We start from the raw sequence: 18003 nt of genomic DNA, 5'->3' as shown, positions 1-18003 counted from the left end.
AAGTGGTGACATGTTGTAGTACAATACTGAAGGGCTGAAAGACATAACACAGTGTTGCATGATGTGGAAGAGAACGAGGGACCACTGGATTAGCATGCCACTAAAATGTTGGATTAGGTGAGAAGTACAACTCTGAAGTATTGTGATATGAAGGAGTGACACGGAGGCAGAACTGCTGGTAGAGGACAAGATAAATAAAACACTGTCTTTTCTTTGGCACTTTCCAGCAGAAATTTGCTCTTGTATAGTCCACAGCACGACACTCAGTTCTCAAGACTCAACACAAATGCTACAGAAATAACCAAGGACCTTCTGATATTGGTCCAGATAGGCAGAACTCACAACTTTTTTCCACAAGTCTGTGCAATTCCGTTTCCACCAAGCTACTGGCCAACGTATATTATTCCAAAATACTTCTCTTGACGTTTTCCACACAAACATTTCTGCAATGACTTTATTTAGAACATGCACTACATTTTCCCCTAAAGCAATCCCTAGCTTAAGTAGTTTCTGTCTATATTTTTCAGCACATTTTCAAACACAACTTTTTCAATGTCATTTCTCAAAAAAAAAAAAAATTACCAGCTCCTTAAAAAAATCATTATCCAATTCCATAGAATTGTCACAAAAACACAGTATTTCTTCTTGCATCAGAAAGTACAGCTGGAATTTATGGATTGTGAAGGGAACTTGTTTGTAAATATATCCCTTTGGTCAATTAATATCCAAATTGCACTTCTATAAACAATGGAAAAACACAGTGTTGCCAAGTCCCATCATTTTTTACTATTACTTTTTCCTTAAGGACAGTGAAAGTGGGGTAAGAATCTCTACTATGGTAAACTTTCATAATATTTCTACCACTTTCAGTTAGGAAAAAAAAAGGTTTAAAATATGACATACAGCAATCTAAAAACCAAGAGGGCAAGTGATAATTAAATATTATTTTAGAACATTTTCCCCACATAAAGAAAACATATGACTTCTTGGTCTGTATGGGTTACTTAGTATATTCCTGGCTCCTTCCCCAATAGCTCTGAACAAGCTAGCTGTTTTCAACTCAATTTGACAAGGCCAAGCCGGCCTGAATTCCTACCAAGTTGTTAAAATGACATGGTTGAGAGGAAAAAAAAAAAAAACCTTTCAAAACACAGAACCTGAATAGCTAAAAGTTGATATTAATACTTTCATGAATATTATGGAATCTCCATTAAATTTTCTCAGAATAAAGTTCTTGATATCCTGTTCTAAATCATGGGGAAGAATTTTACATGATCAACACTTTACCTTCCCACGATATATTTGAGGACTATAAGTTGCGAACACAGATTTATCAGGGAAATGAGGGGTGGGAAAGACGCGTTGCCCTTAAAGATGCACAGATTTATAGCAGTATAGGAAGCGGAAAGATGGTTATCATATAAAAAGGTCCTTAAGGGACAGCGAGGAGCAAAAAGGGAAACATGAGTGATGAGCTGCCAGAGAAGAGGATGTGTGTTGGGAGCAAGGGACAGAGCAAAGTAGCAATAAAAGGAAGTTCCAAGTCAAGCGTGTTATGTCCCAAAGGTGGAGAAGGATACCCAAGCTTACAGTATTGATTGAAACTCAAATTCCCAGTCACATTCCCATCTTGAAACTCAACTGAAACTCACATTCACCAACAGCAACAATGGTAAAAGAATACTCATTAACTATAATGTTCTGTAGATAAACAAGGTCCCAAACTAAAGCTGTTTTCCTTTGCTTTAACACCAATTCTACTACTTTATTTTCCTTAATAAGAGCAATTGCCTTGAAGATCTCTCTATATAGGGAAGTGACCAGGCTCAAAACGAGTCGGAGTGTGAATTCAAAGCACTCAGCCGAGATCATGCAAGAGTTTTACACTCTGTGAGACCGGAGTAAGCTTCCCTATTTAAGAGCATATTAACAGGGTCCCTGTGGTGAGACAACAATGAGTAAAAAGTGAATTTTGAACCCAAACAAAAACTTATCGCACTCCTACCTTGCCCATCCCAGCAAACTTCAGTAATGTCAAACTCCAAATTACGCCATAGGATTCCTGGTACTCCTAAGTACCCCAAGAGTTTTAAAAATATTTGTAAAGTGGCTACTTTTGAGAAAAAATTACAACAATGGTGAACACGTACAAGCGGGAAGCAAAGAAAAGCAGTTACTTGTGCATTAATATAATTTCCAGAAGGCTATATCAGAAGCTCAAGAAAGAAGAATTACCCAGCAGTCTCTAAACAAGAAATAATGAATTCTCTTCTTAGTCCAGGAGGATCCAGTTCAAAAAGCAAGCTAAATAAAACAGTAAATTATTTCAAAGGATTCTTAGGTCCCAAAATGATTGTTTTAATATTAAAAAAAAAAACAAAAAACTTATAGTAAGGGGAAAAAAGAGGGGGAAAAAAGCACATCAAACCCAAGAAAGTTCACCTTAGTTATGGCAGCTTTTCTTCCCATTCTTATGTTGTGAAAAATATGTATATGACAACCAAAGGTATACTTCACAAAACTGTATGACTTTTCTAAAGATTATTTCTGAAGGCAAAGTATTTTCATCTAAAGATTTCCAAGCAGCTAACAAAAATCAGGCAACATTCTTCCTACTTTACAGGGAAAACAGACACAAAGTTAGCTGCTGACCCTAATTTTTAGCTCAATGAAAACAAGCAACCAAGTTCGTACTTACTTCAGCCTGAGCAAAACACGTCCTTATGGGTGAGAGCTAGAAAAGCACATCAGACACCTACAACTGAGGTGTTATGAAGACTAAACATCTAAGGGCCTGACTCAGTTAAGGTGATCCCGGGACGCAGACTACAGGAAACCTCGGTCCCTGCGCCATCAGAGGGAACCGAGAACCTGGGTCTTCCATCTCCCAGGCAACTACTGAACCCACAAAGAGGTATCAAAGGTGGCACTGCTACTGCCACTTCCTTTTCAGGCCACGTTTTACAAGTGGAAGTGGACTGTGGCTACTGTGTGGGAGATTTCTAGATTCAAATTGGAACAGAAGCACACGAACCTCACCTAAATCCCAGCACAGACATTCAGTGAGCCACTCGGAGGCATGCCTTAGACTCATCTGACATGGTCATACAATAAGGCAACCGCAGAACCAGGCCCATTAGGCTGGAGCCCTGCTAGCTCTTCCTAGAGTATAATTACACAATTCTGCCTGTGTCATTTCCAGTGACCCATACTTGGTATTTTCAAGATAAACATTATTATTGGGAGGCTTAAAACTTCATTAGCTCAACGCTGAATAAACACACTGTGCCTAGCAACTATGCTTTAATTCACAGACATGTATTCCTGCCACAGTGACAGCTTTAATGGGTCAGAGCTCACACTCCAGCTGAAGGCACAGCACTCCCAACCATTTGCTTACGCTCACTGGCAGTATTTCAGACGCAAAGACAGTACCAGCTTGCAGTACAACCGAGTAGACGATGTACTGACCTGATTGATGGAGTTGGCAGCACAGGAAGCCAGTCCAGTTCCAAGAGAGGCAAGGAGGAAACAAGTCAAGTCAAAAGGGACCGGAGCCATGGCAAACCCGGCGGACGCAGTGCTTACAACCAGAGCTGCAACACAAGCACAGAGCACAGGTCACCACCAAGGCAGCAACAACCATTTCCTTTATACGTACCACTAGTGATTAAAGGCCTTAAAAACCTTAAAAACATATTGCAGATTAACTTTTTAATTCTTTGGATCAAAGTAGCTCCTTCAAGGCTCAAAGAACAATTAATGCTAATACTCTATAATATAAAGACAACCAAGATGGGAAGAACTGTCACAAATGAAAAGAGAAATCAGAAGCATCAGCACGTTAGTGGAAGAGATGAGAATAAAACATATGACTCTGTATTCCCTATTTTATGGATTTGCTACAGGATCAAGCTTCCTCCTACCATGGAAGAAAAGCAACAGTAATAAAAATCCTGGATTGAGAGTTATTCATTATACCATATATAGTATAATGGAAACTTAAGCAGTCAAGAAAGTCAAAAAGAGAACAAAGACATGCAACCTACACCTGGCAGAGCCGGTAATGTCACTGTATAAGCATTTGTTCACGCTTTCCTTTAGAAATACCCATTTCAGGCACAAGAAGGTACACAAAATTTAAAGGCTTCAAAATTTGAGAGGGTTAACAAAAATCCACTTCAGTTTTGTCATCTAAAATTATAACTTTATTACAGCGTTGCAAATCACATCCTTAAAATGAAAGCGACCTGAGTCTCAATCCAAATATTGTAACTACCCAAATAATAGCTCTTATGGACCTAGCTTTAGGCAAAAAAGGGTACAAAACATTTCTTGTAATATAAAAGTCAACCCACTTATTGAATATCTTGTTCATGGCCTAAAAATTGCAATCTAAAATTAATACATTTATTAAACATTAAACAATATTTCCCATGTAGTTACACATCCTAAACCTCAACTAGCTCAAATTAAAAATACGCATCAAAGCTAGAAGATATTTTTCTAAGAATTCAGATATTATCTTCCTGATTCCTCCAAAGGCTCTTGCTTGTCTGAAGTGAAATGACAAATAAATAGCCTTTGCTGACTGAAGGTATCTGGATTACCTACTAAGCAGCGTTACTGAAGATGAAGAACCATAACGTCACGGCAGAGACCTGTGGGCAAGGACGCGCATGCAAAGGACTGATTTCAAGAGCCGTGCCTGCATAAGAACCTTAGGATTTCATCTTAAAAAGGCAGCGATGAAAACTGCCTGCTCATCAAAACTTTCCTCTAGGTATCAAAAACCATCGACAGCGGGATAGCCATTAATTATTTAGCCTTGTTAACATCCTGTGGATCCGTATGTAGATGGCTGTTACACAAGCTGCCCGCGAGCAGAGGGCATTAGGGTCTCTGCTTTGCACAAAGCTCAGTCCCGTGGGTTTCCTGCCCCACGAGAGCGTAACTGAGTTCAGTACCTGGCTCTCACTGTGCCTCCTTCAGCTAACTCTAAAATAAGACGAATGTGTGCTGGAGCCTTAATCCTCTATGAAACAACCATCGGCTCTGTAAAGACACCGGACAGCTGAATGGGGATGCAAGCATTGCGCATTTCTGAAAGACCAGATCACGTTCGTTTAGGAGTCAAAGGCATATAGCATCTTGGTTTGAAAACTCTCTGGCCCTTCTTAGTAGGGAGCACAAGAAAATAGGAAGTTGAGTGAAATTCACTGGTTTACAGCTGACGGAGCTTAAAAACAAAAAAGACACACTCAAAAGACAATAGTGAAACAGTGGCGTTTGCATTTCTAAGAGTGATTACATTCATTTTTCGGCATCATAAATCACACTTTCACTTCCAGACAAGAATTTAATTAAAACTTATCTCAGAGAGCACTTTACACTAATTTATTATGGGAAAACACCAACTCATTTACTGAAGGAGAAAGGTGGAGCAGATTGGCAAACAGGCAGCGCAACGTTGCCACTACGCTGACCTCAAAAGAAATTCTAATACAGTAGAGCTAGAGCGCTAATTAAAGTCCCCATTGATTTCTGCAGATTAATTTCAGTCAGTCATTTCTGTGCGACTTATCAGGATCTCATTAAAAAAGGTTGTAGCACATCCTCCCGCTTATGCAACTGCAACGGGTATTTTTAGCGCAGCGTTCGGAGCGCAAGGTACTCCCTGCCTGTCTCCTCATCCCGCGATTCAAACGCAACTCGTAAGAGCCGATAAGAGAATTCTCCCCTTGGATTGGGAAGTTTATTTTCTTTTACTGTGGAAGCAATAATTTACTCTTCTATTTTCCTCATGGAGGAAAAGTATATTTAATTGAGATGACATCAAGGGAATGAGGTCATTGACTCTGTTTGTTTTTTAATGCCTGTGAGTTTAGTGCTTTAGGGATAAAATTAACTTCACCTTATTGCATAATGGATGGAATTGATCCTTTCAAGATTTGTTAGAGAGAGTTGACATTATATATGCTCTTCAAAAAGAAGTCAGGATTTAAACTTATGATCCCAGTCTAAACCTAATTTTAGGTCTTTTAAAGATATTTACCTTTAACAGAAATCAACAAAGGACATTTGTCTACAATTTCAGTATAAATGAACAAGAAAACGTTAACGGATTGGTGGGGGGAAAAGAAAAGTGAATTACTGTGCTTCCAGCATAAGGACACACTCAGAAATCCTACAGTCTGTATCATGCTTTACATTCCTTTTCAGCTTCATGGCAATTATAAAGATTTATCTATATTTATAACATTCAAATTGCTATGCCATGTGTTTACCTCCCATTAAAAAGTAGCGAAGCCAAAATAAGAGGGCAGAAGCCCAAAGCAAGCCAACTGAACCGTAGATTTCCTTTCTTCCTCTGTACTGATGATCATGTATATACATACATATATGTACACACACACATATACATACATACACATACACACACACACACACACTTTAAATCAAATAATCTGCAGCTTTGTTACCCAGCCTGTTAAAATAAGGAAGACGAAGAAAAGCAAAGGCATTCTACTTCAATTTAGGACACTTCACAGTTCTACTACAAAGGTTCGCGCACTCCTTAAGGAAAAGTAGCTTTCCAAAGGCTGATACGTCGGAAGGGTTTTCCATCCCGAGTTTTCACACTTTGCTTTCCGGAAAGCGAAATGCAATGGACAACAATAGCGTTACAGATTTGACCAGTGCTTTTTTTTTGCAAGCTTAGGTCTGTTCGGGTTAGGCCTATCCAGGGCGTGTTGCAGATTGTAGCCTGCACACTAAAACAGGCCACACTCCTCAAAGGAAAACTTCAGCTTGGAGCAGTACTTTGAAATAAGTTTTTTTATCATATCATATAAAATTAAAATGAAATATTATGAAGAGAGCAGATTGTGACAATCTGTTAATCTATTACATTTTTAAAATGCTTTGTGAAAAACAAACTGTAATAACAGATTATTTTTTTATTTCATGAAAAATAAATTGCAAGGCAGCTACCATTATTAAGCTTTGTATCTTTGATAGGATCACAGTTCCTATTTTAATAATTTCAAATTGAGAACTATTTTCTGACAGGCATATAAAATATATTTATAAGAGAAAATACACGTAGCCTAGCAATAACCTAAACAACAAATACAGATTAATCCTTGTCAAAGCTTCTAGCTATATTAAAACTACCATTTGAATTTTACTCTCAGCTGAAGCAGTGGAAGTGTGCTAAAACTCCACTAAAGTAAACGGGATTTTTTTACTAGAGCAGTTATCAGAATTTTAGCCTATGCACACATATGCACCTTATTTATTCATCGTTGCTATATTACTTAGCAGCTACATAACACTTGGGACCATTACACAAAGCTGGGTAACCGTTATCATCTTCACTTTACAAACAGATGCTGCGTCCAAATAACGAGCAGAGAGATGGAGCCGGATGCTCACGATCACTTCGTGAGTCAGCAGCAAATGTCTCACGTCTCTGATCGCCAGTTTAATAATTCTGTGCTAGAAGATCACCACTGCACAGACACAGACTCTTACGTCACCTTTGATAAACTCTGGTTGCAAACACTTGCTAGTACACAAGACAGGATTGTTTTCTTAGAAGTGGACAAGAAAAATGCATTAATTTTAGACTCCAAACCTGAAAACATTCATAATTTATCATGCTTGTCCACTTCCAAAGTTTTAAATGCAGCTTAGTAAGTGCATGACATAGAAACTGTGGACAATTTTGTAGCTGGCAGTCTTCACTCACAGGTTTTTATATAGCGTTGTGTAGCTAACTCAGATCGGAAGGACTCTCTGGCAATCATCTGACCCAACCTGCAGCTCAAAGTGGAGTCAACACTGAATTCAGGCCAGCTTCATCAGGGTTTTGTCATCTCCAAGGATGAAAATTTCACCTCTCTGGGCAACGTGTTCCAAAGAGTTTGACTCTCCTCATGGGGAAACCTTTTTCCTTACATGATGCCAGAACCTCCTCCCCTCTTTCAATTTATGAAACATGCTTCTCTGCATTGGGATTTACAGCCATATTTAAAAAAAGAATTGGGAATTAAAGTGTAGATACTTCCTATCCTCTTTTTAAAAAAATCTTGGCAACTGATTGGAGAACGTCCAAATTTTCCTTCCTGTGGAGAAGCTACTAATGATCAGATTGCATCAAAATGACTCTGCTCAATTGGACGCGTGACTCCTCTCCTTAAAAAACAAACATCAAACTAACTCATGGGCCTCCTCGGAGTACTGATTATACCAGTCTCACGATTTAGTCCATAACACGCACGTTACATTTGGATGAGAGAAAGCACGGTAGGTTTGATTCTGATCGGACCACAGAAAACTGGGATGACTCTATTAAAGATGTGGAATTACTCCAGATTTACAGAGGTGCAAACAATATCTCAGGCTTGCCTATTTTAGCTCTCTCCTAAGGTAGAGGCCACGGCAAAACCAGTAATAACTTTATGTAATAATAGCTGAGAGTAAATTAACAGGATACTGGGTTGAACTCTGAGAACCAGATACAACCAAACAAGATCTCAAATCCTGAATGAGAGAAACACAGCAAAATGTAGGTCTCCTTTGAGAAAGTTTCCAGATACCTTAATGGATAAGAAAAATAGCAACACACTTAAATTACAGCAAAGGAGGGGTTTTGCCAGACAAAGAGAAGTTCCTCAGCAGTAAGGTCAGTAACACACTGCAGCAGATTGCCTGAGGAAGCTGGAGATCCGTCGCTCTTGGATTGTGTTAAGAACAGACAAGACACCGTCAGTCAGGAGTGACGAACCTAAACTACATCTTGCCTTGGGCAAAAGGTAAGGACTAGATGTCCACCTGAAGCGTCACTTGCAGGTCTCTGTCAATCTGCGGTGACTGCATACACCGAACCAAAGCAAGTTTCTCAGTACGGAAGCTGTTCTGTTCAGATCTGAAACAAGTCTTCAGTAATAAAAGCAGTGTTAATCATGCTTGATTAGAGCCATTATTAAAACACGCTCTGAAAAAATTACTGTCAAAACTCTAAACCGGCTTTGGGCAGTAGGAAGATAAAAGTACTTTGCAACGATACGCCACAAAAAGAACATAAAAATTTTGGGATGGAGACCGTGACTTTGCATAAGGACTCTGTGTAAACAGTAAGCGGTTAATGCATAATTGTGTTGTAAAAAGTATCTTTATAGACACAAATTAATATGTTTGCGAAGACAAATGAAAATGTTAACTGCAGCGTATTAAAATACAAGATAAGGGAAAAAGAGATGAACATATTTGAAACACGTGGGCATCAGCATGCCTTTCATCAAGCAACTGAAGATTTGTATTACAGCAGCCACGATGGGAACTGAGAGTCAGGACTCCATTTTTCCAGGCACGGCAGAGATATGCTAAAGAGACAGCCCCTTCCTCATTGAGCTGGCAATTTAGATTAAAAACACCATGGCTGTTTAGAAATTAGTAATTCAATTTACATCTGACTGATGTTTACACTCCCATTTCTCAGATATTTCTTACAAAACGTGATACACGTTTGGCTGGTCTTCCTCACCAAAAGACCAACGTGCAAGATGTCCTTTGCTACAGGAGCAACAGCGAGCACATGTTCACATACCATAGCGAAATATCTAATGAGACTATTCAACTTTTGGCATATTGCACCATCAACGCGCTTCTCTCAAATTAAATGAGGATTGAAAACTGAAGGCTGGTTTTCCTGTGTTTATTTGCACATAGCTCATCTTAGTTTTTATCTGTGATCACTGGGGAAACATTACTTAAACGTAAACCCAAAGTTAAATTTCAGAAGATGAGACAACCTGAATTTCTTAACGATGGGTTTGCACTGCAAATTATTAGATTCAATCCTACTACCATTCACATCTTTTTCCTATTTTCAGCTATACATGAACTTTAGAATAAAGTTGAAAATCATGACATTTATAATTCTGAAAACTTATCAGTCGGATGCATTAGCTTTCCAAGTGCCAGGATGGTAAGATACAGCTGTTCAGAGAGCAGCCAAGAGAGACCGACACAGAGAAGAGAAAAGATGGAAATCGAAACCAAAAAGGTAGATTACACAACAAGTAATCAAAAGTTCCCTAATCATTTTTTATGGCAAAAGAATATAAACAAAAAATCTTTTCCTGTTGTGAAGGCAGTTTCTAATGGCAGTGGCGTAAGAGCTGCAGTTTACATGAAGCAGGAGGGTATGGTAATGGTTGAACTCATTTCCGTTCAAAGGTGAATTACAGTTCAGAATACAAACAAACATTCAGCGGCAGGAAAAGAACAGGGCACAAGCACACCCCATTTCAGCATAATGTGCAGTTTGTTTTTTTGTTATTTTATACTCTAAAAAGTATAAATAAAGAGTCAGCCAAAAAACCCACACAGGATATGAGATCTATCAGAACTCCATGGGTGAAATGAATTGAGCTTGCGTGTCATTTAAAAAAAACCTGACTTGAGAGAATTTACTTTTTCTTAAAAAAAATAATAAAAAAAAAATCACTACCATATTCCTTACCGAATATATTTTTTCTGCATGGTTACACAACTCGCAAAAAAGCTAATTCTATTTCCTTGCTCTGCACACTATGCCAAGCATTTTTGCCTCTCCCGTCTCCTGCAGCGTCTTATGACCAAAAAAAGAGCAAGTAACACAACTCCCCTCTTGCAAAACTCTCTTCAACCAAAACTCAACTTATTCTTTTATGCTTTGTAATTCCAATAAAATCTCTCCACCCTAGGACATCTTCCCCTCCAAATACCTAAAATTACAGCAAGAAGAGAGAGGGGCTTGGGGGTTTGTTTTGGTTTTGTTTTTTTCATTTCTTTACCTTCTCAACACACACAAAGTTTACTACTACACTTTACCTTGTATCAAGAGCAGCACATTTGAAAACAGACTTCTACAAAAAAAACATACGAAAAGAAAAGACGATATTGAAGCAAATGCAATTCTGTAACCCTTGCCTTCTACAGGTTTCGAGTACCACCAGATTTTAAAACTGAAGTGGTCCTTTCTGGCGTATCAATATTGACTCGTGCGCTTAAACAAGAGCCTGCTAGAAGCTGTCGACATCTGTGGCATCACTGCCAGGCAACAGTGAGGCCACACCAAAAAAAAAGTATCACTTTTTTTTACTTCTAGAAAAAAGTATTCTTCACTCTTAGCACAGTTCTTGAAACTCCCTTTCTGAGGAGCACCAGGAATACTCGGACACAATACTAACACTGAGCTTACCCATAAGGAATATCAAAATATTTAAGAATGTATGTTTTAAGCACTTAAAACAACAGTTTATTCACTTTAAGTGGTCATTTAATCATGGCATTTTAACTTTATTTCTGAATCCATTGAGTTTTTTAATTTAATTCTACTTCAATAACTAGCACATGCTTCAAGTTCACATAAAAGAGCCACTTAAATAAAATCACCTCGTTGAAAAGATGCCAGATACGAACAATCCAGCAGGATCGTTCACATAATGCTACATTTATTCATGACGGGCATTACAGAAACAAAATACTATTAACGCTGAACAGCCGGGGGGGGGGGGGAGGGGGGGAGTAAAGACCCATAACAAGCAGAAAAACCAAAAGACTATACTTTAGGTTTAATGTGTCACAAAGCTGTTGCCATTTTGAAGTTTGAGTTTAAAAACCCTGAGAGCTACTGAAGAAGCCAGTGATAGAGTTTTACACTCCTAAATTTGAGATCACGAATGATAATAAGCAAAAGGAATGTGTTAAAGTCTTAAAAGACATGTTTTTCCTTCCTCGAGTCTTCTAACTCAGCTCTTTACCAGCTGGGTAACATGCAGAGAGAGGTAAACATGCAGAGTCCGAGTTTCTTTAAAATACTTAGGAAGAACATTTGGACATACAGACAAGATGAGCTTTGCTAAATTTGAAATATGAGATTTCTCATCAACACTGAAAACTATAAGGCTTTATTAGAGAGAATAAAGCACACCATCGCACACTGTGTGTGTTCAATAATGATTTTTCCATGACAACATAAACATTGCAAGACAAAAAGTTTCAAAAAGTAAATAAAATTCAACATTTTTATTTGATGAAATATAACAAATTGTTATGGCAAAGAACAGTTTTATTATCAAGAATCTCTTTTGCCCACTGAAGAGAGCACCAGAGCAGGGACTTTGGACATTATTTTTCTGTTCCTTGCCCTGATTCAGGAAAGATTCAAGGCCTTGGTCATATCATTACAAATGTCACAGCGTTCCAGCCTCCGGAGGCATAAAGTATATATAGCACTATCTAATGGCAAGGGAGTAATTTATAAATGCTATCTATTACTGTTAGAATAAAGTAAAATATTTTTAGGCTACAAGGCAACAATGTAACAGACAACCGGTTTGAAGGTGCAACTCTGTTATTGACTAAGGAAGTACCTTATTTTAGAAAACCGAACGGTCAACATTCTTTCTCTGTAAATTATAAAATTATTCTCATTATTTTCTGCTATTGTATTTTCTATTTCAATATGAATTTCACAAGAAGCATCTCCAAAATAAAAGGTAAGGAAATAAGACAGAACACTGGTAAATTTAAGCAAAGAGATTTTAAATACTTAATGCAACATTGTTAAAATCATTTCCTAATCTAGTCTTCCCGCAAAGCATTTTTAATTAATAATGGAAAATTATTCTACTGATAAGCAGCAACAATAATAAGAATACTATCGACAACTAACAGCAGCACCATCAAGTTTTGCCTTCTTTGGAGCACAGATTTGTACAAACACTTGCTTATGATCCCCAAAAGCTACTTGGCTATACGATGTAAATTCTTCCTCGCTGTTTTTAAACAAACTTAACGGCCAAACTATTAAACACTTTCATAAAACTATTCTCCCCTGCACACATTTGATGGAAATGACCAAGGTAGCCTGGGTCACTAAAGTGAGAATTACTACGTAAAAACATACATAAAACTATGAACATCTCAAAGAACTCTGAAATCAGATAGGACGCCCAGAAGTGAAAAAGTTACCAGTAGTACCTGTAAGCTTAATTTTGGACAAACGTGCCAAAATTCCCGGCAAGTCATCCAGCTGTAGCTTCATTTCTCTCCATTGCCTTTCTTCTTTGGATCCCGCTTTTACTGATGATACCGAACCTTCTACTTCTGCAGCTGACGTCATTTCTCTCAACTCATTTCCGGTTGATGTCTCAGATGAAGGTTGATGAACAGGTGAAATTGGTCTAATCTTGTGCATAACTGTTTTTTCTTGATCTAGTTGTTGACTCTCATGAAAAGGAGGTGCAACTGAATCTGACTTAGGTTTTGCTCGTTGGCTGAGGTCTCTGTTGTGTTGTGTTACATACTAAATAGAATGATAAACATCAAGATGAATACAAGAAGCTGTTTCTGTCCATTTCCTGTTATTATTAACATCGATATTACTATATTATTCTTAAGAAGAAAACTTTCTGTGATGATATGATATTCAGTTAGTCTGAATTTCAAACACTTACTTCATTTGCAAAACAGTTTCTGAAACTGAATAAGATATGGCAAAGGCAGTTTTCCATTTCACAACGGCTTCAATAATTGAGGAATTACTTCTAAATAAAATTATTCCTTCCCTTCTGCAAACTCTTGTTTTAGCCACATTTAACACTACCAGATAATACCATAACGCACTACATAACCCTTTAACAAAGACGTACACACACACCCATAAAAAAGCCCAGTCTCCAAATATAAGCACTATATTTTTTGCATCATTGTAATACATGGGGGGAGAAAAAAAAAAATCAGAAAAATGCCAGAAAATATAACCCAACTCCTGGGAGGTGGAATCATCTCTCACATTAGTCACTACCTACCCCAAACTTCATGTTAGCTTACTGGATTTGACTTTGTTTTGTAAGGGGAAAAAAAAAAGCTGCAAGGAACAACATACTGAATGGAAAGTTAGGAGACAGTTGTTTCTGTTCCTATACATCTCTTATAGAATAAAGTAAGGAAGGAAAAAAGAGCACTTAGCTTCTCCTATCTTTCAATTTTCTTTCCTAAAATTTCCCTATATATTTCAAGCACCAACAGGTGTAAAAACATATAGCTTTTAGTTAGTTATGTCTGAAAGTTTGCATAAATTAACTATTATAATGAGGAAGAAGAATTTGAAGCTTTTCAACTCTAAATACCTAATCGGAATACAGCTCAAATCAACAAGACCAAAATTTTGAGATGTAGCGACCCACACGTGGAAGGGTTCACCATCTCCTGGTTCAAACAGAACTGATGCTCAAAAAATAACATCTAAACCACCCACTCTTTGCAATCAAAGCAGTCATTAGCTATACGACTTAATCTCATCCTTATTCCATACGGTATTCCAAAATACGAGGACCAGAACACACTCGGGGAAGAGCAAAATATATCTTTGCTACCGCTACCTGTGATACAATTGTTCAACAAAGAAAATGCTGGTTGCAGGGGTTGAACGCTACAGCTCTTTGAACACCAAAACCTAGTGACAAGCAACAGAACGTAACCTGCTGAGTGAAACCGCTCGGGACTTTGGATTCGAACCAACTGTTTTAACTCTCAAAGGGGAACACACTAGCGAGGCAAGTGAGTTCAACTGCCACTAACACGCGCGCTAGCCAAGATCTGCTTTTCTTCGTGGCGGTTTGAGGAACAACCGCTTTAAAACCAGTTTAGGCAGGGTTTCTCGACGCGAGAGGAGCGCTCCACCTCGAAGGCGCAGCAAACCCCCGCCGGGTAGCGGACGGGCCAGGCGCTGCCCTCGCTGCTTCCTGGCGCGTTTCCTCCACCCGCAAGCGGGTTTCGCTGATACAGCGCAGAAAAGGAGCTGCCGGACGAGGCGGACCGCAGGAGGAGCAGCGGGGCAGCGGCGCAGCCCGCGACTTACCATTCGCTTGAGGAAGTTGAAGTACTGAAAGGTAATCGACCTGCCACGGGCGGCTCGGCACAGGCGCACAAACTTATACGGCGTTTGCCGAACTGCTGCTTTCTCCAGGTGCCAGGCGAATAAACCTGCGTAAAGGAAAACGAGAAGGTGAGGCCGCGGCGGCCTCTCGGCGCCCGCTCCAGGGCCGGGCCGGGCCGGCGGCAGCGCTCATCGCCCGCCGGGACGCGGGAGACGGCGCCGAGGGAGAACCAGCGCGGCCCGGTCCGGCCCGGTCCGGCGGGAAACGCTCGCGGGCGGCGGAGGAGCCAGCGGAAAGCTCGGGGGTTTCCTGCCGAGTTGCCCAGCTCTTCCCGCAGCTGCCCGGTGGGCGGCTGCTCCTGCCGCCCTGGGCGCTCAGCCGCCGCTACCCCTGTCCCCCGCCGCCCGCCGCCCCCCGGGGCGACGGCGCCGCGCCGGTACCTGCCAGCGTCCGCGGGCCGCCGCACGGGCGGGCGGCGCTCATGGCCGCGGCGGCCTCTCCCGCGGCCCTCGCCCCTCACCGCCTGGGCGCCGCCATCTTGCCCGCCTTGACCTCTAAACGCCTTCCGGGTCAGCGCTTCCGGGGCGGCAGGCGGCAGCGGGGCCGGGCTCTGGGCGGCAGCGGGGCCCGCGGAGCGGGTCGGGGCCGGCTGCCTCCGTGCCGCCGCCGCGGGCGGCTCCCTGTCCGGGGAGGCGCCCCCCGCCCTTGCCGGGGCTGGCGGAAGGGCCGCGTACGGCCGTACGGAGCGCCGCCGAGCGCTTTTCCGCCGCCCCTCGCCTGAAACCCTTCAGTAACACTGCGGGCGCGTGGGCGGCAGAACCGCTTCAGCGCTGCCGGGGCCGGACCCTGGCGATAGCTGGCGGCCTGAAGCGTGCGGGGGGCAGGCCGGGGCGGGCCGGAGGCCTCAACGCTGCCCTTCGGGCAGAGGCGGCCGCAGCCCTGCCGGCCAGGCAGCCCGGGGCCCGCTCCCTCCTAGCGCTCGGCTTTGCCCCGCTGCAGCTTCGACGCCGGGCTGCGGCGTGGCGGCCGCGGAGCTGGTGGGGGGACCCGGGCTGCTTGGACGGCAGCGCGGCGACGAGCAAGCGTCTTTTGTTAAGCCCGGACACGACGTCTCATTCCCAAAATGACCTGAGCGTTGAAAAGCCCAAGGCTTAGTAAAAATCTTTTAGCTGCTACAGTCACTTCTGAAAATTGAGGTTTGATTTTTTTTTTTTTTCCCCTAAAACCACGTGGGTCAAGTGATTGACCCTCATGTTGAGTGAGGTCAGATCTAAGAGACTGGTGCTGCCCAAAGCGGGTCCCAGCTGTACAGTCTCAGCCTTTCCAGGTACGAGTCCTGGTGCTTGCTGGAGCCTTCCCTCAGCTGATTCAGCTCGCTAACCTGAAGGGAAAAATGCCTGTGTTGCTGGGTTAACTGCTTGAATTCACCCCATCCAGGGTCTGAGCAGTTGAAAGCTGGTGTAAGGCATGGAAAAAGCAGCCTGTAATATAGTTTGAACAAAAAGGGAGGAGAATGGTTAGGTCTGCTCAAGCTGTAAAGTGCAATTGCACCCTTAGGTACCTTTAAAATGTTTTCTCTTAAGAGTTTTAAGTTCAGGAGATACAGGCTATAAGTCACTTGAATGCTTTTGAAAATCCTGCCAAATATTTTAACGTGGAGATCTTCGGAACCGTTTTCCTTCCGGGCTTTCATATCTTTATAGTGCTTAAATTCATGCAAAAGTCATCTTAAATCATTACTAGGAAGATGAAATGAACACACTCACTCTAATTCACCAAGAATATCCTACTTTGAAGCATTTATTTCCACACTCTTTCTATTTGGGGAGCTGGGGAGAAATTAGGACTTCACATTTCTTACAATTAATATCCTGTTTTACTCTGAGTTCTCATCACTCAGCATATATCAAGTTGCAGTTCCTGTTTGCATCTCTGGTTTTTATAACTTCCACAGATTTGTTCTCAAGTTAAATTTACACCTACAAAAATAAAATAAGCCTCACATAGCAAATACACAATGATTACATAGAGGGATGGGATGGCTGGCTGGTTTTAGGGCAGTTGGGGTCACAGAGGAAAAGGCTGAAGTAGCCAAGTGTTCTGTGACAGGGCTGAGATTTAAGGCCTGATTTTCAGTGCCGTTCCCTTGTGTAATAAATTGCACCCCTGTAGACAGGGAGGTAAAACACTACTTTTCTAATTAAGGAGCATGTTATCCACAGGCCTCAAGACAGAGAAATACCTCCTTACGATACAATAATGATGATTTAAGGAATGCAGAATGCTGCTAGAGCTACTCCTGGAGAAGAAAAGAAAACACCTTTGAATTTTTAGTGGACACAAACATCCAAATGTCAGAGTAATTCAGCCTAAAATGGCTGTACAGGCTTTGGATCTTGTTACCTAGCGTTTGGGTCTGCAAAGTGCCAATTCTGCAGAACGTGGCTCCGTAAGATGTCGAACGCTCCAGAAAGCAACTGAGTGCTGTGGCAGATTATTAAAAGGGACATAGAGCACTTTTAGGAAGCCCTCAGCACCTTGCTCACTCAGATCCTGCAATCCAGTTGGTAAAAACCCAGATAGCAAAGTCACTGGACTACCTGAAGGGTGGCAGGACTCCTGGCTCGCCACAAGAGTTCAAGGTCAATCATCGTTTTGGGGCAGAGCGATTTCTGAGGCGCCTCTTAACTTTTTTGCGAATTGCAAAGACGGGCAATTGCTTTGCATGTATTGCTACTTCTCCGCAGTTACAAAATAAACATTGCACCTAGAAGTACGTTTTCAGGGTGATGCAAGGGGCATTTAACCATGCAACTCTCATTAATGTTAATTACAGAGCACATATTAACAGCATTAGACGATCCTTTTTCCTATTAGCACTATCATAAATCTGATTGGTGGGGCTTAATTAGATCTCAGCAGCAGAATGCTATAGTTTGATACACGAAAGGGCAAATTCATGGAGACAGCATACCATTATTATACTTTAATCTCAAAATCTCTCCTTCCCTTACTCAAAACACCAGCAAGGCTTCTTGTAAGATTGATCTGTTGTCAGAAAATGATT

The 18003-nt window shown here is 41.2% G+C and overlaps 1 protein-coding gene across 1 annotated transcript in view; it reads right to left on the bottom strand.

Annotated features, from left to right (window-relative positions):
• The window catches only part of COX10 (cytochrome c oxidase assembly factor heme A:farnesyltransferase COX10), a 114614-nt gene extending 99103 nt beyond the window's left edge, over positions 1–15511 (bottom strand). The window contains exons 1-4 of the mRNA XM_068914201.1: positions 15377–15511; positions 14918–15042; positions 13036–13360; positions 3472–3596 (exon numbers count right to left, since the gene is read on the bottom strand). Coding sequence (XP_068770302.1) covers positions 3472–3596; positions 13036–13360; positions 14918–15042; positions 15377–15419 — 618 coding nt within the window. The 5' untranslated portion in view covers positions 15420–15511. The remainder of the gene's footprint in view (positions 1–3471; positions 3597–13035; positions 13361–14917; positions 15043–15376) is intronic.
• Between the last annotated feature and the right edge of the window lie 2492 nt (positions 15512–18003).

Source organism: Struthio camelus, chromosome 19 (genome assembly GCF_040807025.1).
Source record: "Struthio camelus isolate bStrCam1 chromosome 19, bStrCam1.hap1, whole genome shotgun sequence".
Lineage (NCBI taxonomy): Eukaryota > Metazoa > Chordata > Aves > Struthioniformes > Struthionidae > Struthio > Struthio camelus.
This window is presented reverse-complemented; position numbering and strand designations above follow the sequence as displayed.